Source organism: Amia ocellicauda, chromosome 8, assembly GCF_036373705.1.
Source record: "Amia ocellicauda isolate fAmiCal2 chromosome 8, fAmiCal2.hap1, whole genome shotgun sequence".
Lineage (NCBI taxonomy): Eukaryota > Metazoa > Chordata > Actinopteri > Amiiformes > Amiidae > Amia > Amia ocellicauda.
In genome coordinates, this window is record NC_089857.1 from 23,793,569 (window position 1) to 23,812,758 (window position 19,190).

General features: G+C 35.9%; 1 protein-coding gene across 4 annotated transcripts in view; it reads right to left on the minus strand.

The window, feature by feature from the left end:
• ptpn13 (protein tyrosine phosphatase non-receptor type 13) overlaps positions 1 to 19,190 on the minus strand; it is a 114,478-nt gene that overhangs the window by 68,344 nt on the left and 26,944 nt on the right. For all 4 annotated transcript variants that reach the window (XM_066710750.1, XM_066710749.1, XM_066710748.1 and 1 more), the window contains exons 3-7: positions 11,851 to 12,020; positions 11,011 to 11,076; positions 10,602 to 10,787; positions 8,056 to 8,149; positions 154 to 723 (exon numbers count right to left, since the gene is read on the minus strand). In XM_066710750.1, coding sequence (XP_066566847.1) covers positions 154 to 723; positions 8,056 to 8,149; positions 10,602 to 10,787; positions 11,011 to 11,076; positions 11,851 to 12,020 — 1,086 coding nt within the window. The remainder of the gene's footprint in view (positions 1 to 153; positions 724 to 8,055; positions 8,150 to 10,601; positions 10,788 to 11,010; positions 11,077 to 11,850; positions 12,021 to 19,190) is intronic.

A 19,190-nucleotide genomic window follows, 5' to 3' on the forward strand; every position in this document is an offset into this window, starting at 1 on the left:
AAAATTATCATGCAGCACACTACTAAACTGGTCACTATTTTGAAAAGTAACAGATTTAAAAAATGCTGGTAATACTGACATACTAAATACTAACTGCCAATAATTAATAAATGCAAATAAATAGATACATTCTAGACAATTCAAGACACTCACCTTCAACATCCATGGCCTGCCTCAGAACCTGTAAGCTCCTCTGCCGTTCCTTAATCCTGTCGTAAGCATTTGAGAGGGCCAAGTTGATAGAGGTGGCCGATGTATGATGGGCTTTCTTAGGCTCTAGTCCTGGCAAGCTAACAAAGTCAGAGTGCCTGGCCTCTCTGATTCTGGATGCAGATTTGGCCTTGATCTCCGACCTCTGAGAGATGGCACTGCCTCGGCATGCGTCCTCCATCACACCTTGTCTGACAATGTCCGGGTCAAATGCCACCAAATCCACAGAGGAGGACCAGTTTTTCCTGGGGTATCCCAAATCTCCACGATAGGCTGGTGGTTTCCTCTCTAGAGCAGCCTGTCTGCCATGGGGTTGATAAAAGTGCTCTGGCATGTCCTCATAGCCTGGATTGTAATCCATGGATGTGTACTGTAGAACTCTTGCCTCTTCCCCTTTCAGGATATCATTAATGGGCAGGGAACCCATGGATCTGCTAAGACCTCTGTTGAGGGCAGTCTGTTCACTAGTCCGGGCTTTATACCTTTCCAGCACTCGGGTGGCTGCACTTCTCCCTGCAGATAGAAACCAGAACCATCTGTCATTCCAATGATTACATCATTGTTTTAAATAAAATGTAACATATAAGCTTTCCTGTGGTGTCTGTCAAAAATGACAGACCGTGTGAAAGATTTATATTTCAGGAAACTTTTTGATAATATATTTTAAAATAAAGTAACTTGAACTTCTAAACAATCTGCTGCAATCCCCAATTATTATTAATGTTATGAAACTGCAAAAAAAGTTATAAATAAAACTAATGTTAACATCTCTTAAGAAACCCGATTAAATCAGTTCCTCTGTATGTAGTTAACAATGTTTTCCAAGGTTTAAAAAGCACTTTGTTTGGCTGTTTGTTCCTGGCTTTTGCCCTTCACGTTCTGTGCAGAGTTTAACATATAGTATGAGAATGACAATGAGAACAGGCCCCTCTCCCCTCTTTATATAACCAAAGTGAGTCTAGTAGTGTGGTTCATGCAGTACGTTATTATACTATATAAGTTCAGATACTATTCCTGGTATAGGCCTAATACAGATTTTCCTGGTTTGAACAAAAAATCTGTCTGAGGCATAGGACATTGTGAAAAGCTTACACACTTTTGAAGTGGACTTAATAGTGTGATTGGACTTGTCTCAGATAATGCCAGACAAGCTTACAGTAACCGTGAAAGGTTTTTAGACATTGTTCAAGCAGAAAATTCCATCTGAGAGATACAATTGCACAAAAGGGCTGTACTCCACCAATACATCTGCTCCCTGAGGAAATCATAGTGGTGCAAAAGGTGTGCCAATCAGACCATGTAAAAACTTTCAATGAAATTACATGAGAAACTGACTAATTGCCACCACATGGGTCGATGAGACAGGAGAAAAGTGTATAAAACAATTCTATTAGGAAGTTTTAACACTTAAAAGCATACCCTGCACCAAAACCATAGCAGCTGTTGAAAGTCTAAAGCAGTGCTATTTCAGTGAATGAGGATTTGATGTTTCAATAGAGCACTGCTTTGGGATTTATGCAGCACTGTCATTTTTGTGAAGGTTTCACTTTTCAGTGTTAAAAGTTAACATTATATAATTGAACAGAAAAAACACAAAATGCATTACCTATACATTCCAACCAACACATGAGGACATATGCATTCAAATTTAGAAACTTTAGGAATTTTATAATGCAGATAACATTTTTTTAGCTTCAGTATGATATCCATAGAATGGTTCCTGTGAATAAACCACAAACTACCAACTGAGCGAACTACTGACCACTGTACTAAACAACTACAATACATTAGGATTTTGACTGAATTCTACCTGAGAAGGTGTCTTTGAAACCTTTACCAGTAAATGATAAAACATAACGTAAGATTATATTACACCGAAGATATAAAAAGTTATACTCAAAACTGCCAATAAATGTCAGGCTGCATTCCTGTAACTAGGATTTTGAGATAAAATGAAAATATGTAGCTCACAACATGATGTCCTAAAATAAATTCCTCAAAGAAAGATTATTTATGGGTTTAATAAGTCCAAGAACAATAAACCATTATCCCTGCAAAGAGATACAACCAAGCACTTCAGTAAGCCTGCCCTTAGTCCTTCTACGGCTATTAGACATCAAAATTACAATCTTGTCAGTCAGGTGAACTGGCTCCTTAAGGTACAATAGAGGTTCTCTAACACTTTTCCAGGTATTCCAGTAATTATAGATTATGGAGAGAGAAAAAATGGTCATGCCAGCTCAACTTTTACTGTGATTAAAAGCATTAACATTCCTGAGACTGGACAAAATAAAACATTTGAGAAATTAATTATTAAAAACATGAAGGATGTTATGTTCATTATATTGCATGATCCAGACAGTTACATAATGTCTCAGGTTTTTATTACAAGAACAATGAAAACGACTTATTTATAATACCAATTACAATATTCATGAATTTTGGAAGACTATATAGCTACAGATAAAAGGTATGGAAAGGCATCTGAATAATTTCTAATCAACCAACAAAACCTCATTTTATACTTTGACAAAACTAACTGAACACTTAGTTATTTTGGTTTGCGCAGCCTTTCTTTTCCTTTGCTTATGATCATTTGACTTTTTCATTTAAAAGCAGTTCCTGGCATCTTTATTTATTCCATTATTTAATGCACATGCAGTTGTTGATTTCAGTGAACAAGCTTTCCTTTTTATAAGCTCAATGTTCAAATTGTCAAATGGAATCTGACATGGTCAATCTATAACAATATAACTGTAGTTGAATTTCTCTACCATCTTCACTCCATTCTTATGTTGGATATTTTACAGTTATCGATGGATTTTACTGGGATACTCAAACAATGTGTCTAATATTTCTTCAAAAACTGGCTAGGTCTTTCACAGTTAAACCACTTCCAATAGTTTTTGCTGTAATGTATCTTTCAATAACCTACAGTGTTTTTGTAACAGCAAACTAAACCTTTCTACATTTGTTTTGGTAGTTTCACCTTCAATGCCATTTTGAGATTAACTAATTTATAACTTTCAACAGAGCAAACTATACAAATCACTTACTAATTTTTCATCTGTTCATTTATTTTTAATCTGTGATTGTCTATAACTAAAGATATATTAAATAACTAAGTTGAATGGTAATGACTACTGAAAGAACTTAAAACATATTAAGAAACCTAGCTATGGTCTAAAGTTTAAACAAAAATAAAATACAATTCTTGTCAGTCATAACTTGCAAAACCATGGTACGGGCTAGCAGAAATCAAAACAAAAAATCAAAACAAGCTATTAGAAATGTTCTAGTATCTTGTAAGGACAGGTGGAGAGACACAAAAAGTAACAAAGTTGCATGGAGTGTTAAGCACTGACCAAAATTAAAACACATTCTAGTTTAGAATTATTCTGTTTCTGTCAATCTACCATGTTAATTTTAATTAAACAGTTTAATCACAGTTTAATTAGGAGGTAGTTCATCAGCTTACCCTTCCAGGATAACAAGTATGGAAACGGTATAGTTTTATGCAAATAATAATGGGTGTGTCCACATTTGCATGTGCTATTCTTCTGAGTCAGTACTAGAATGGTGTGAGGTTTCTCGCTTCATCTGAAAATAGCAGTGTGTAAATTGTAGTTTTCGTGTTCAGGTGGCTGATAACTAGGGTCTGCTTCTTCCACTGCCATTTAGGTATAGTCTATTGTAATACAGTGACCTTGTTTCGGGGGGATTGTGTTGACAAGTATTGAGCCAACACAGGGAATCTATTATTTTACCTATTTATATATAACCTATTTTACCTATAGACCTTGTTCAATTAGTCTATGAATGATTGAGCCTTTCATTATCTGAAAAGTGTGGGGTGAGATTTGACAAACTTAAATTACGCCTAATACTTAATTACAATTAAGATTTAAGGAGGGGGGCCTATGCATTTAATACATTTGCCATTTCAAAATATTTGGTGTCAGGACTGACATTTTCTCATCCTCAACACACAACAATATAACTGGATGCAGATTAATACTCTGCAAGTGTGTCTGAGTCCACAGATGCTGTACAGACAGACGATGATGATACTGTGGTAATCCTTATTCAGTTCCTCGTCACTTAAAGGCTTCTTTGATTTACAGACCTCCACAGAAGACTTGCTTCAGTGTTTGTCTTCGTTCCAGGAAGCATGGTGCTCTCAGCAGCCAGCAGTGGCCTACACTCCATTACCACATGTGGTGGCTTAATCTATAGAGCAGATGCTTTTTTTCTTTTTTTTTTAGCAAATGGAATTTCCAAAAAATATCTAAGAACCAGACTTTTTTTTGTCAGTCTAGTGCAGCAGTGAAAGCTACGTGGAAGTGCCAGAAGGTCAGCAGACATGGAGAAGGGGGGAGGAAAAAAGTGAAAAGTGAAAGTTTAAAATTAAATACTACCATCTATATTTAAAATTATACCAAACACACACACTTACAAATACCACTAATATTTCTACACAAATAAAAACTACTCATATGCTACCAATTTGCATTAGGGAAGTAATTATTCTTGAATTTGCTTAATCACATTTGATGAAATATTAATATGATGCAATATAAACTATAAGCCAAAATAGAAAGTATTTTCTATGATCAGGAAAAATAAATACAATATTCATAAATATAGGCAAAATTTGTCCACAACTTATTCAGAAATCTTGCACTATGCCAAGAAAGGTGGACCATTTAACTTGCTCTAAAATGTGGTCCGTAACAGCTAATAAAATTAATAATATTAATAAACATAAGTAGATTTTTTTTTTAATAACTTATTACACTTTAACTGTCCTTATACCTAAATCCGTCAATTGAGTCTTAAGTTTCATATACTGATTTATCCTATTATGAATCATAATTTTCAGAAGATTCATAAAACTCTACAGATCAGAATCCTGCTTCATATTTTTTTAAGGAACATGACATAAATGTAAACGTAATAAATGGGATGACTATTAGAGCACAGACCAAAACAGCACACGCAAATTTGTTAAATGTTAAATGCAGTTTAAACAGTTGCTTTTGTTGTACTACGGACAGGTTTAGCTAGGAAACTCACTGGAGGACAACTAGGATGGCAGAGTCGGAGCAAGTCCGATAACGTTATTGTTAAGAGTAGTATGTGAGCATTTGCATACCTTTAGGCTATAGTTCTCTCTTAATCAGGACCGGCATCTTTTACATTAAGTATTTGAATAAAGGACACATTAAAAAAGCAGCAGATTTTGCCTAATCTCTTAGCAGCGTGGAATGCAAATGTTAGCTGATCAGTTAGCCCTCTTGCTCTTCTTATTCCAAGTAATACGCTTTCAAGTTTGTACAATTTCTTAATTTATAATTTCCTGTGCCATACCTGCTTGACCACCAGTGCATCACTACTTTACAGCTATATTTATTTTGTGTAATCATGTTACATAAGAACATAACGAGTTTACAAACGAGAGGAGACCATTTAACCCATCGTGCTCATTTGGTGTCCATTAGTAACTAAGTGATCCAAGGATCCTATCCAGTATGATTTTAAATGTTCCCAAATTTTCAGCTTCAACCACATTGTTGGGGAGTTTGTTCAAGATTGTGATGCCTCTCTGTGTGACAAAGTATCTGTTTTACGTCTTGAGTGCCCCGGGTGCGTGTGTCCCTGCTGATCTGGAAAAGCTCCTCTGGTTTGATGTGGTCGATGCCTTTCATGATTTTGAAGACTTGAATCAAGTCCCCACGTAGTCTCCTCTGTTCCAGGGTGAAAAGGTTCAGGTCCCTCAGTCTCTCAGTAGGACATTCCCTTCAGACCTGGAATAAGTCTGGCTGCTCTCCTCTGAACTGCCTCTAGAGCAGCGATATCTTTCTTGAAGTTTGGAGCCCAGAACTGTACACAGTATCCAGATGAGCTCTAACTAGTGCATTGTACAGTCTTAACATTACTGCCCTTTTTCCACACTTTTGACAATATACCCTAACATTATTTGCCTTTATTGCTTCCCCACATTGTTTGGATGGAGAAAGTGAGGAGTCCACATAGACTCCTAGGTCTTTCTCATGCGTTACTTCATCTAGTTCTATTCCTCCCATAGTGTAATTATAGTGGACATTTTTGTTACCTGCATGTATTACCTTGCACTTGTCCACATTGAATTTCATCTGCCAGGTGTCGGCCCACAACTGAATATTATCTAAGTCCCTTTGAATAACCTGTGCTGCCGAGATTGTATCTGCTGAGCCACCTATTTTAGTATCATCTGCAAATTTGACAAGTTTGCTAACTATCCCAGAGTCCAGATCATATATATAGATTAGAAAACGCAAAGGTCCTAGTACTGATCCCTGGGGACTAACAACCTCACTCCAGTTAGAAGCAACTCCTCTAATTGACACCCTCTCTTTCTTATAAATCAACCAGTTATGTTATGTAAATGACCTATTGTTTACGTTTAATTTAATAATTGAAGTATACACTACCAGACAAGTTTTAGAATACACCAATTTTTACAGTTTGTATTGAAATTTGTGTAAATAACCTGAAAAGGTACAAATGAAAGCAGTAAACTGCCAGGTTAAAAAAAAAAAGTTTAAGTTACCAAAAACCAAAAAATAATGTAAATTTCAGTTATATACTGTGTTACTACACCCTCTTAAGCATTATTTGACAGTGTTACTCACAGCTCCTGTGCATAGAAGTTACTATGTATTCCTACAATGCGCACATCATTTGGAAGCTTATTCTCTTGGCTACCAACACGTTTCATTCTCAAACGCATCTGATTTACAGTTTCCGTGTCGCCCGGGGGGTAAACGCGCAGTTTACTGGGGGGGGGGGGGGGGGGGGGTTTCACATCAGAGAATGCTTCACATCATTAGAAAGCGGAGAGATACTAGACACTTGGCAAACAACACAAGTACTCATGGGATTAAAGAGCTGAATCTGGTACCAGAGGGGTTTGTCATTTTAAGGGTTAAACAAAACCATTCCATGATTTATCTCCAATTGTTTATTTGGACTATGCTTTAATTTCAGAGAAAACTGAGACATTAAACTGTGTAAATTTCAATAAAAACTGGAAAAATGTAGGTGTTCTAAAATGTTCGACTGGTAGTGTATGCATGACCTGCCACTATATCAACACACACCCCCTTTACCAAATTCTGGGACAATTCAGATACTGGAGTTTAAAGAAAACCAAAGCATTACCTATACTAAACTATAGAAAAATATTGTTCCACTTACTCCTTTACTTGTATTGTAAGTTGGAGGGTTAAAAAGCAACATTTTCTGAAGATGCATCAAGAAAGGCACTTAAAAATAAAATAATGGTAAGCTTACTTAATGATATAATAACTTGTTTCAATCCAGTCCAGATGTGGTGAGGCAATGCTACGAATACTTTCACAAACTGACAACAGTACAAAATGACAAGACCTATTGACAAAACCAAACCAATTTTAAATTTATAAAAATTAAACTCAATGAGTCTTGACTTTTAGCGTGTGTGTATATACAATAGCAGTCAATAGTATTTGCACAATTTGAAACAATTAGCAATTATTTAGCTTAAATAATATTTTTAAATAAACTAATTTGTTGTAACACAGTAGCTGGGTAAAATGGCAAAGCTTCAAGCTGATTGTATGGACTATTCCACTGAACTCACCACTAAATAGAAAGAGGAAATGTAAAATGGAGAGATTCTACCCATCACAGTATGCCTCACAAACCACACATCACTATGGGAAGCACATTGGCTTGTACACACACTGCAGGCAGGCTCCTGCGGTCATTCAATATTCCTAATGAACTACTGATAGACAGTGTCTGAGAGTCAGTTCAGGTTACCTGATGGCAGACCTTTGCCCTTTAATCGGTCTCGGATCTCTCTGCTTCGTTCCGGCAATGACTCCCTTTCACTTTTTGATAAGAGCCCATCCAGCTGGAACAAATAGAATATATTGTTTTTAATTAACATCATAACTTCATTTAAAAAATATATATATATATCCAAACTAGTTCATCTATATAAATGTAAATATGGTCAGCTCAGAAGCTGGAAAATAATCAGAAGTGATGGAGAGATAATTAGAAAAGCCGACTAGTTTGAACTGCTACAGCATCCATCACACATTGATAATTTCAGTCTTTTGTGTTTGTATATAGTCATATTTCTCAGTTTTGAATTTCAATAGCTATGAAGTGATGGTATTGTAAAATATGAACAAGTAAAAACATGCAATAAAACTCAAATTTGTGTTTTAAATTAATTTATGTAGAAAACAATGCATTGTCTTCAATGTTTCTAAGATTGTGTAATGTTTGGTCTCATTAAATCTAACAAAATGTCCTGGTCAGTAAAGCAACAAGCTGTTAAAATAAAGGTGTAGCCTTGAGTAAGGAAAATAGTATGAGAATTAAAATAATGAATATACAGAGTGGGCGTTGAGAGTCAGATTCCCATTAAATCACAATTACTCGCAGAGATTCATACTATGAATATATAATATAATAACAATGCTAAGCACGTTAGAAGAAATGAAATAAACAGATTAAATTGATTACCTGGCAGCATAACAATACCACTTAAAACTTTTTTACAGTGCTTAAAAGTTGTTAATTTAAGAAAATGACTGCACAATTAACAAAAGTTAGAAAGGAACTCTGAACTCTGTTAAACTCTGATGATATGCATTTCCTAGCTGTGATGTTGTGCTTGGCAAGGTGCTCAGGCACCACCCTGAACTACCCTGCACTTCCACGGACTCTGGGGGAGGAAACAAGCGGTGCATCAGCTGCTCCGCTGGGCTCTACGTGACTGGCTACCCGGCTCCATAAAACCAGTGAGCGCCCGACTTCCGTGGTTGGGAAGGCAAAGGACAGCAGTTTTGAGAAGAGCGAGGATTGATTTGGGTAAAGGGGACTTTTGCTTATGGACTCTGACGATGACATTGGATTACGGATTCTGGACTGGTTGCGGTTTTGGATGCTGCTTGTGTTAAGATAATAGAGCGGGACCTGTTACATGTTTAGTTAGACTCACTTAAACCGCGTGTTAGAGCCCTGGTAGTGTGGACATCCTCCCCCCCACACTGTCACATATCATTAATTTTGTCCCAAGGCTATCTTAAAAAGCGAGCTTTTACTATTGGCAATATTTAATTTAAAGTGTAAAGTAGTAAGCCATATTCTGAATAATTAAACTGTTTACACAAATGCACCTTATTATTATTGTTGTAATTATTATAATAAAGTCAGTTATTACTTAATGGAAATGTTTAGTTTGTCATGCTTTCTATAGATCATTGCCAACATCAATCATGGCAAATGGCAGAAAGGTTAAAGTTTTTACTTAATCCGGGTGATCATTTTATTCGAATTTGAGAATTTGGCACACAAACACATTCAATGTATTTTATTAATTCCTGCGCTGTGTTATATTAGAGCATAGTAAAATTCAGGGGTGTGAAAATAAAATCCTCAAATCTGAAGAAGAAAATTAATGTATATTTACATATAGTAGTTTCACTTTTTTGGAATTTAATGCAAATTAAACAATGGTAAACGTGTATGTATGTTTAAACATTTAACAGTGGTTTCTTGCATTGACTGTAAGTGTGGCCACAGAAACATTATTTGGAGAAAATATGACAAGTGCACAGGTGTGCTATCAACTGTTTATCATCAGACAATGATAATAAACATATTACATTACAATAAAGGCATTTATTTCACATGACTGGGATTTAACTAAACTTCCTACACATGCAATAGAATAGTAACCACTATGATGTACGGGTTTTTAGTTTGCTGTATAGCCCGTGGGTCAAATTGTTTATTTAATCCACTGTGTTACATACATATAAGTGGATGCTGAATAAAATATTTGCATTTATCGGTTATTCACATAAGAATCTTAAACAGTTTAAACAGTTTTTACATGATATCATATATGTTAAAGCTGCAAATAGTTCTACATTTCTAGGTTATATTATATAAAACTTAAGTATCTGAATTTAGTTAATGTTGCAGTTTTGCTTTGAGTTTTGAGCCATCAGACAAAGTAATACATTTCGATTATGCTTTGAACCAACCTACAAAACTCATACTTAACATTAACAAGAGATGTCTTGACATTTTGTATGTTTTGTCAAAACAATCACTATGATCATTAAGTAGTAAGCTGAGACTGAAGTCACAACTTCACCAACTTTGCTGTTACACAATGGCAACACAATGATAATTATTTGCGAGAAGAGGAAATGCCCCCAGGAGAAATGTTGCTCTTAAAAGGTGTTGCTGCTTCTGTACAATGTTATATAAGTTTCACAGTATATTCAGAAGGATTTAAAGAGGCAGGATGAGAAAACATGTATGTATCGAAGAAGCGTTACCTGAGAGAGGCTGCCTAACACCAGCCGGACCAGCCTCCTGACATAGGAGAAGGAAGGCTCGCAGTTGGTGTTCCTCACATGAGCACTGCAGGCATCTAGCACACTGCGCACAGTTACTCGAGTAGGAATGACATCTTCACACATGCTCAGCAACATGCTGTTGAGATGCTCCCCCAGCATGATTGGCTGAAAGAGGCAAAGAGACAGTTCATCTAACCAGTTTCTATTCAAGGCTCTCTGGATACCTATACACATAGCATTTTAATTTTGGGATTAATTGTTATAATTACATCAGATTGCTTGGTTCTCCAAAGATCTAATTTTGGAAGTATAACACAAATATGCCAACAGTAACTTGCTTCAATTCAAGATTCAAATTTCAATGTTGACTTAGGAAAGACTATCTTACCTGGCTCTGCGGTACCTCATAGTCTGCTCCCCAAAACAGGGTCATCCCAAGAGAGTAAATATGCATCTGTAATAAATATGTAAATTAATTAGATGTAAAGGTAAAACCTACACAATTAACCTAACTACAGAATCATTATAACATCTTGGATACCATCCTACCAAGAGAGGCAAGACTACCATTAATTTGGAATAATGGAACACCACTAAGGATTCTTGACCCTAATGCCTTTTTAACCAAGGAAAGTGTTTACTAAATCAAGTGAAGTTGAAAAGTGAGTTAATCATGTTTTATGATACTATTGGTATACATGAAAATCCAAAATATAGCACAATTTTAAGAATCTTATGGAATTGTCTGGTAAAGCATTTTATTTTTTTAGTACAGCCCTTGGCAAAACTGATGAAATCTTCATCTTGACATGACAAAGATAGTGAAAACAAAAGTAAAGTAAAACTATGCAGAAAGGCAAGATTCCACAATAACAGGAACAACTGGTTCAGTATGATGCTTTCTGTGGTTTTTGACTGGTTACATATTTACTCCTAACAGATACATTTCAAGTACTTCAAAGTTCATTATAGTTTGGTTAACTTAAGTCCTTCTAAATGAATACATTCTGACCTATCGTTTTAATTATGTATAGGTAGCATTTTTAACAGTGAGTTGAGAGTTTTCACTTACAATCCATTTGACAAATGTTTGGAACTTCATTTTTTTCCATTCTTGTAAGCTGATCCTTATATTCAGTGCCAGAGGAATAAAATAAGCTATTCTATTAATTTGAATGTTCCACTGTAACATTGTAGAAGTTTACTCTAGCCTAGTCAAGTCGTGTACCTTCTCGATGTCTGACAGTGAAGACAAGGATATGCCCTCCAGGACTTCTGGGGCAGTGAAGGCTCGCAGGTCCTGTGTAGTGACATTGTCGTCCGTGAAGGAGATGTTCCCAGAGGGAAGAAGTAGCAGAGACCAGGGGGAGATGATAAACCCCATGGCAGATGGGTCAGCTAGAATGAAATGCATCAAGTGTAAGGTTAACACTCTCCCCCTCACATAGGAAGCTCCAGCTGAAATATGGTATATCCATCAAACTTCAATACACATTCGCAAGCTTCTACCTACTCAGGACACTGGTTCCTTACAGCTGGGCTTTATTAACAGTCTTCCCCTGACTAAATGTCTGGATCTGCCTCATTCAGAGTTGGGGTCAATTCCACTAATTAAATTCAATTCCAAATCAATTCTTTATCCCTTTAAATTCCATCAAATAATTATCCAAAACACTTTCCTAAATTCCTTTTCAATTCAATTCCTCTCAATTCCAAATTCGGATCAATTCTGCTGGCTCAATTCCAATTCGATATTTCTAACCACACCAATTCCTTAATCCTTAACAGTTTCCTTCTTTGTTACCATAACTTAAGTTTTCAAAGTGATCAAACACCAGAGGCTTCTCTGACATTGTGAAAGTGTTTGTCCAAATCAGTAGGCAGTGGGTCCTCAGCCAGTCCAGGTTAAATCGCAAAATCAGGGTTCTCGGTATCAGTCCAAGTCAAAAACATAAGCAATCCTTAAAAAACAGTCAAAACCACCACAATCCTTCCACACCAACAAACAAGGAGAGCGAGGTAGGTCCTTATATAGTAAGTTTTAAAACAGTGGGTAATTGCAAGTAATTGAGATGGTTCTTGCGATATATCCTTCCCAACAAGAGGGCAGGACTAGGACACTGTCTTGTATGAGTGTCTGTTAGGTGGATGAGGAACTCATTGGCTGAGATTCAGATAATAGGAATTCCTCAGTTGCAAGGAGGCCAGGAAAAATTGACCTGAGAAGCATTGCTGTGTAATTTTAATAATAAAACATTGTCTTGTAAACATTGTATTGTCTAAATCATTGAAAATTTGATAAATACAATTACAAAATAAAATTGTTTAAGATCAGATAATAACTACATTATAGAGGATTCATAATGGATTAAAAAGGGTAAAACGATTAAAACAAGGCACATGAAAAACACTTCCAATTCAAATTCTGAAGTATGAAATAATGAAAATCACAATTTCAAATCTAGCTTAAAATGTCAAAATTCCAATTCAATTCCAAAGACTAAAACATTCACAATTCCAATTCATGAATTTGAATTACAAGACTCATTAAGACTTCAAATTGGAAATGATCAATTGAAAAAGATTTGAGTTGGAATTAGCCCATTAATTTCAATCTAAATTGAATTGACACCAACCCTGGCCTCATTTCAAAGTAGTAGTTTGAAATGTAATAAAATGCTGTTTCCATAGATCACCAGAGTTCCTCAAATCAACATAGCATTTAAAAATGAGAGATGCTATGTGGATTTTGTGAGAAGCTTTGTTATGACCAGAAACCTTGAAATACTATATAATTATTATTTAAAAAAGCCAGTGTTCAAGGGTACTTTCAAAATGAGATTTTAGATTGAGACTGACTGTTTTAAACAAAGACCAAATAAACACTGCTGTCCTGGAACAATAAGTTAAACTAAATACCTTAGATGCTTAGATCCCCATTGCCCAATAAGTCACCACTTTACATACATTTACTTACAACCATTTGCTTTTGTTGTGTTAACAATTTGCTCAGTAATTTTCAAAGTGGGATTTTCAATTAATTACCAATGTGAAAATATAATCTAATTTCAAGTACCCCTTTGAGCATTTTGGAAAGTAAAGGAGACCTGGGTTACTGGGTAGTATAGGTCAGTACTGCCTTCCCCCTACATCTGGTAAATACATTTTCAGAGGTGAGGGATGATGTATAATAACCCATCAAGTCTTACAATAACACGTTAAGTAATATTTGGCAATGATATAATTTGTAAATCACTCAAATGTGAGTGAGCAGGTCCATAGGGCAATAGAATAAGGAAACCTAGGCAAGTAATGAATTGTGCTCTTTACTTAAAATGCTTGAAATATCTATACTGATTATGTACAGGATGCATTTGAATAAACACTTAGGTATTCATTTTTAGAAGCATGAAAATCAAACTTTTATATCTTTTGTATGTATAGAGAAACTGAAAAATGGTTATTTATAATAGAAAAATGGTAAAAATTAACTAACATTCAAGACAACTGACATCTTGAAGACCTAAATATAACTGTATTCATACTTTACTTACACATGTATTTAAGTTTAATTATAGTACCACTGAACATTTTAGATTTCTGTGTTGCACTTTAAATCACACTGTACAGTGAAACAGTAGTCTATGTAACTACAATCCTTTTTGGACTGTGTTCCAAGGTTTTTGCATATTTATATTTTGGAACAACATTCCAATGCAGGTAGGAAAATTTGAAGAGGAAGGAAAATATGACAGCTACACGATGTATTTTCCTACTGGCAGGAAACCTTACATAGTTACGAACAATGTACCGAGTTACCAGAATGTTCCAATATCTACAGAGCCACTGAAGAGCTCAGTGACTTTCAACATGGCACTGTCATAAGATGCCACCTTTCCAACAAATCAGTTTGTCAAATGTCTGCCCTGCTAGAGCTGCCCTGGTCAACTTGAAGTGCTATCACTGTGATGTGGAAATGTCTAGGAGCAACAACAGAGGGCATTGAGAAACAGTCATAAGACAAGACAAAAAATAAAGTGCATAAGTGGCATGGCTAAAGTGCAAAAGTTTAAATCTATGGAGGCAAGGGAGTCTGTTTTATATATTTATAGCCACCAATATAAACAAGTCCTTAGATCTCTTAGTTCTTGTTATGGGCACCCTTAAGCGGTGTGCTGAAGGTAAAAGCTCAAAAGTTATTCAGCAGAGGGTGGTCAGTGCAGTCCAGAATAGCATTGTCTTTCCTAATGACCATGAGCTGGACCTGACTCACCCTGATAACCTTACTGGCTACTCTAACAAGCCAGCCATGTCTGTTTTTGTTAAAGATTGTCAAATTACCAAACCAAACAACAATGCAAAAGGTTAAAACAGATTCAATAAAACTTCTACAAAACAAGGTCATCATTACATTGTACACATGGAATGAGTGTTTGTTGTCAATAACAGTTCAATTTCTTTAACACTAATGGTGGTGTGGGTGGGGCTAGGCTGTGTCTTTCTAAAGTCATTGACCACATATTTAGTTTTTAACATTTAAATGACATTCTAGATTTTGGGGAAGGTCCTTTCCTATTTCAGCATGATAATGCCCCGTGCACAAAGCAAGGTCCATACAGAAATGGTTTGTTTAGATCGGTGTGGAAGAACTTGACTGGCCTGTACAGAGTTGTCCAAGGTATTTAAGTCAGAAATCTGAACAGCTGTGCGAATGGTGATTTATTGTGCTGATAGGTGTACATGCCCTCACCATAACATTTAGTCAGTTTTCCAAAGTGTTAAAATACATACGGGTACACAAGTGATCACATCAGCTTCGTAGCTTTCTTCTCATTTAAAGATTTATAAGAAGTGTAGTTCAATCAGAGATCTAAGCCACATATGTAAATATATTTTAGCTAAATCAAAATGAGGGTTTCCAAAACATTCAGTACCTAAACTTCTTAAAATACGTAAAATACATAACTAATGCTTGGTGGAACAGAGTTGAACTATAGATTAAGAGCTTCCCTTAGCCACAGTAACAGTATTGGCTGCAACTGTGGGGTCAAGATTATTAGGCCAATTTAAACTGTAGTAAAACCATCTTGTTCCTGGAGAGGCACAGCTTTCCATTCCACCCAGAGAATATTTTGGGTTGGGTTGACCAAGAAGAAATGACAACCAATCAATTAACAAATCCTTAATGAATTAAGAGCATATAAAACTAAATTAGTGGGATAGCAGGACAAACTTTTAACAAAACATGAACTACCATATTTGCCAATTTTTCATAACCTGGTTACAAGAAATAATTACAGTTTTAAAACTCAAGTTCAGTAAAATTAGAAATAAGCTCTGGGAATTTTGATGTAATCTCCTTGCTGCTATTTTTGCTCTAAGAGTTGCCAAGTAGCAGCAGAGAGACAAAGCGAAGTGCAACATGTGTTAGTGAAAGCCCCAGTGTGATGTAGGTTACATTGTGTGACACTCATTCATGGCCTCCTACGTTTATTTCTGTAACCATTCAAACTAAAATTAAATGTATATACGCAAATTGAGTTGAATAAAATGCCCATGAATTTAGATGTACCTCAGGAGATGTAACAAATAGAATCCTTTTTTTCGGGTTACATATGAACAAGTGTCCCCACAGATTTATGCTCCAGTGTGTCCCACTTCCCCAGAGCCTACCAGAACACCGGGTCACAGGATCAGACTGGCAAGCCTGTACAAGCTCTTAAATAAGAGGTTCTGGACAGACAAGGAAGACAGCTATAGGCTAAGGAGTGCTCTCTGTCATTCACATCTGGGATGTGGAGGTAGGATAAAGTACAGAAAAAATTGTATCTTAAATTAGGAAGTCTAAATATGCATGTGAAAAAATATTGACAACAGCCCATATACAGAATTTAAGAATGAAAACTCTATTCAACGCCATATTCACTTGAAATAGGCTTAGCTCACATATGCTGAAGAGGGACATTTTACACATTAGTCAGGTTTCCATCAAGGCATTTTTTGCGATAAAAGTCCTGTCCAATAAAAAAAACCTTTACGACAGGCTTGATGGAAACCGCAAATTCACCATCCATTGAATTTTGTAAACATCGACAAAGTTTTTCATTCAACAGAGGTGGATTTTTCATATGTTGATATAGTCGGTCATGCGACAAACGCCAGTGGGAACGTGTTTTACCGATTACTGATGCCTTTTTGAATAAGTTTGCAGTCATGCGTTATGATTTGTTCAGGTGTCTGGGAAGGGTAAACGGAGAAGAAACATTATTTTATAAAACAATATTGCTGAATTCCTAAATGTGAAGTGGGGGATTTAAGAAGTTGTTGGAAGTCCTTTTAGTTGTATTTATAAGTAAGTGTATTCTATCATTTTACAACCTCATTACAGGCTTTCAGTAGCCTACTATACTGTCAATAGCCTACTATAATAAAAATAATAGGCCAATTAAAAGTCACTGTTTAATAATTTTATTGTAATTAGCTATTATGTTGCAATAACAAATACCTGCCACAGAGTCATCTTATCTCCTGCCAAGTAAATTTGTTATGTTGGGTTTGTCTTTTTGAATGTTTCTCTCTGCATACGAATATTTTAATTCAGATTTGTCTTCTGAAGACATTTTGGGGCTACAGCTCAGTGTCCCCCATATGGCAGTGCACACAGTGGTGAATGGTGGTCTAGCGGACTCCGATCGTCTCTGCCACCACTCTGTACTCTTTGAAACTGGACAACTTTTAGAGAGCAAAGGCTATGCACTTTCTGGTTGAAAATGGAGAACTGCAGGCTTGGCATTCTCAGGCCAACAAAGGGTCCAATCACTCAGCGCAATCTTTCAAAGGTTGGCTTGGGCATTTTGAAATGTCCATTGCCTGCATCACGATCACATGGCAAAGTATTTTGTTACTGTGCTGTTGTCTGCAGAAGATGACCTGAACTGTGGCAATCGACTTGCCCAAAATTAATAAATCTGATGTTTTGTGGAACTTAAGCTAACTGGCCAGCCATCAGGAATGGCTACAGGTCGAAATGTGTCAACAATATTTCTACACACAAAAACTTTTAGGAAACACTGAACATTTCCAATATTTTATTCGACAATAAAGAATGCATGTGACAGTGCTTTTACGAGAAATTATGTAAATATTTTTACATATTTTGATCACTATAAGTCAGTTTGGATGGAAACACACCTTGGCTTGTAAAATGCGCATATAATTTGAATGAGAACTTCAGAATTTTCACATAAAACATGTTCGATAAGTGGATGGAAACATAGCTATTGTTAGGAAGTGTAAGCAAGCGTAAAATAAGCTCAACTCTACTCCAGACTGAGTGAAGATCATGGAAAAACAGTGATCTGAAAGTGCAAAACCTGTGCTGTGCCTTTGTTTATTAGCAGGATGAAAGTAAATAAGCAGTCACACTGCATGACCATATCCTATATACTAATAACAAAACATCTTTCTGTTAGAATGTAACATTCATTGATGATCATTTTTTTTTAAATCTTTTTTATATTTGTTCTGAAAAAGCAGAGATCTACATCTGGATTTTGCTGGATCGCTGTGGCCTGTTAGTAAGGAAAATGCACATGGCTCCACCATCATCTGCAAATTTTAGTATTTCCAGATAAGTTTATTTTAACAGCTGGTTCTAATACTGGGCACAATATCTAGCATACCAGATGTATGTACATCAGTTTTAAACCACAATAGTATTTTATGGTTACAATTATCTGGGGATTGGTAGCTAAAATGACCTGACCTGCTTGGTATTTCAAAGTTATCACAAGGCAGAAACATTCAGAAGTAACAGCCTACTCTTGAATCAGCATTCATGAATTTCACATGAAAGTGTAATGCTGAAGAAAGAATGAAAACAGGCTGATCAGAAATAAATGGATTTAACTGTAAATGAGCTGTGATGATATTCTAACCTATTAAAAAAAACATAACTATAGTATTACTAAAGGATCCTCTATAGCAGTAGCCTGGAGGACCTCTCTCTCTGCTGGTTTTCATTTCAGCTGACACATGGGTACTCCAAGAACAGGCTCCAAAAGAGGTTAATGTGTTATGTGGCTTTTAAAAGTACTTGAGTACTGCTTTTGGACATTTCCAATATTGGTATTGTAGAAATTTAAAAGTGGTTAGACTGGTACTGAAATGTAGCCTACTAGACAGTCCTGAAAAATAACTATGAGGTACTTTTCAGTAGCCCAATGCAGTAGCATGATCAGAGGAAATGTGTTTGTTGCAAAACCCTTCATACAGGTTTTACCGTGTCATGCCACAACTGTTATTCAAAGTTACAGTACAGCAAAGAAATGTATAAGCTTAAGTGTGAAACTAGCACAATGTCTAACTCTTATGGTATGTAAACTATTAAAGTCTTTAGCTCTTAGTCAATCAGAGCTTACTTGCACCAGTGTTTCAATAACATCAACAATGTCTGAGCCTTTCAGTACAATGGATAATACAATACACACCCACAAAATCTAAATGGAATCAATCATAAACGTTCTCAAGCCCAACTACACTGCCCTTCCTGTTAACCCATTTATTGTA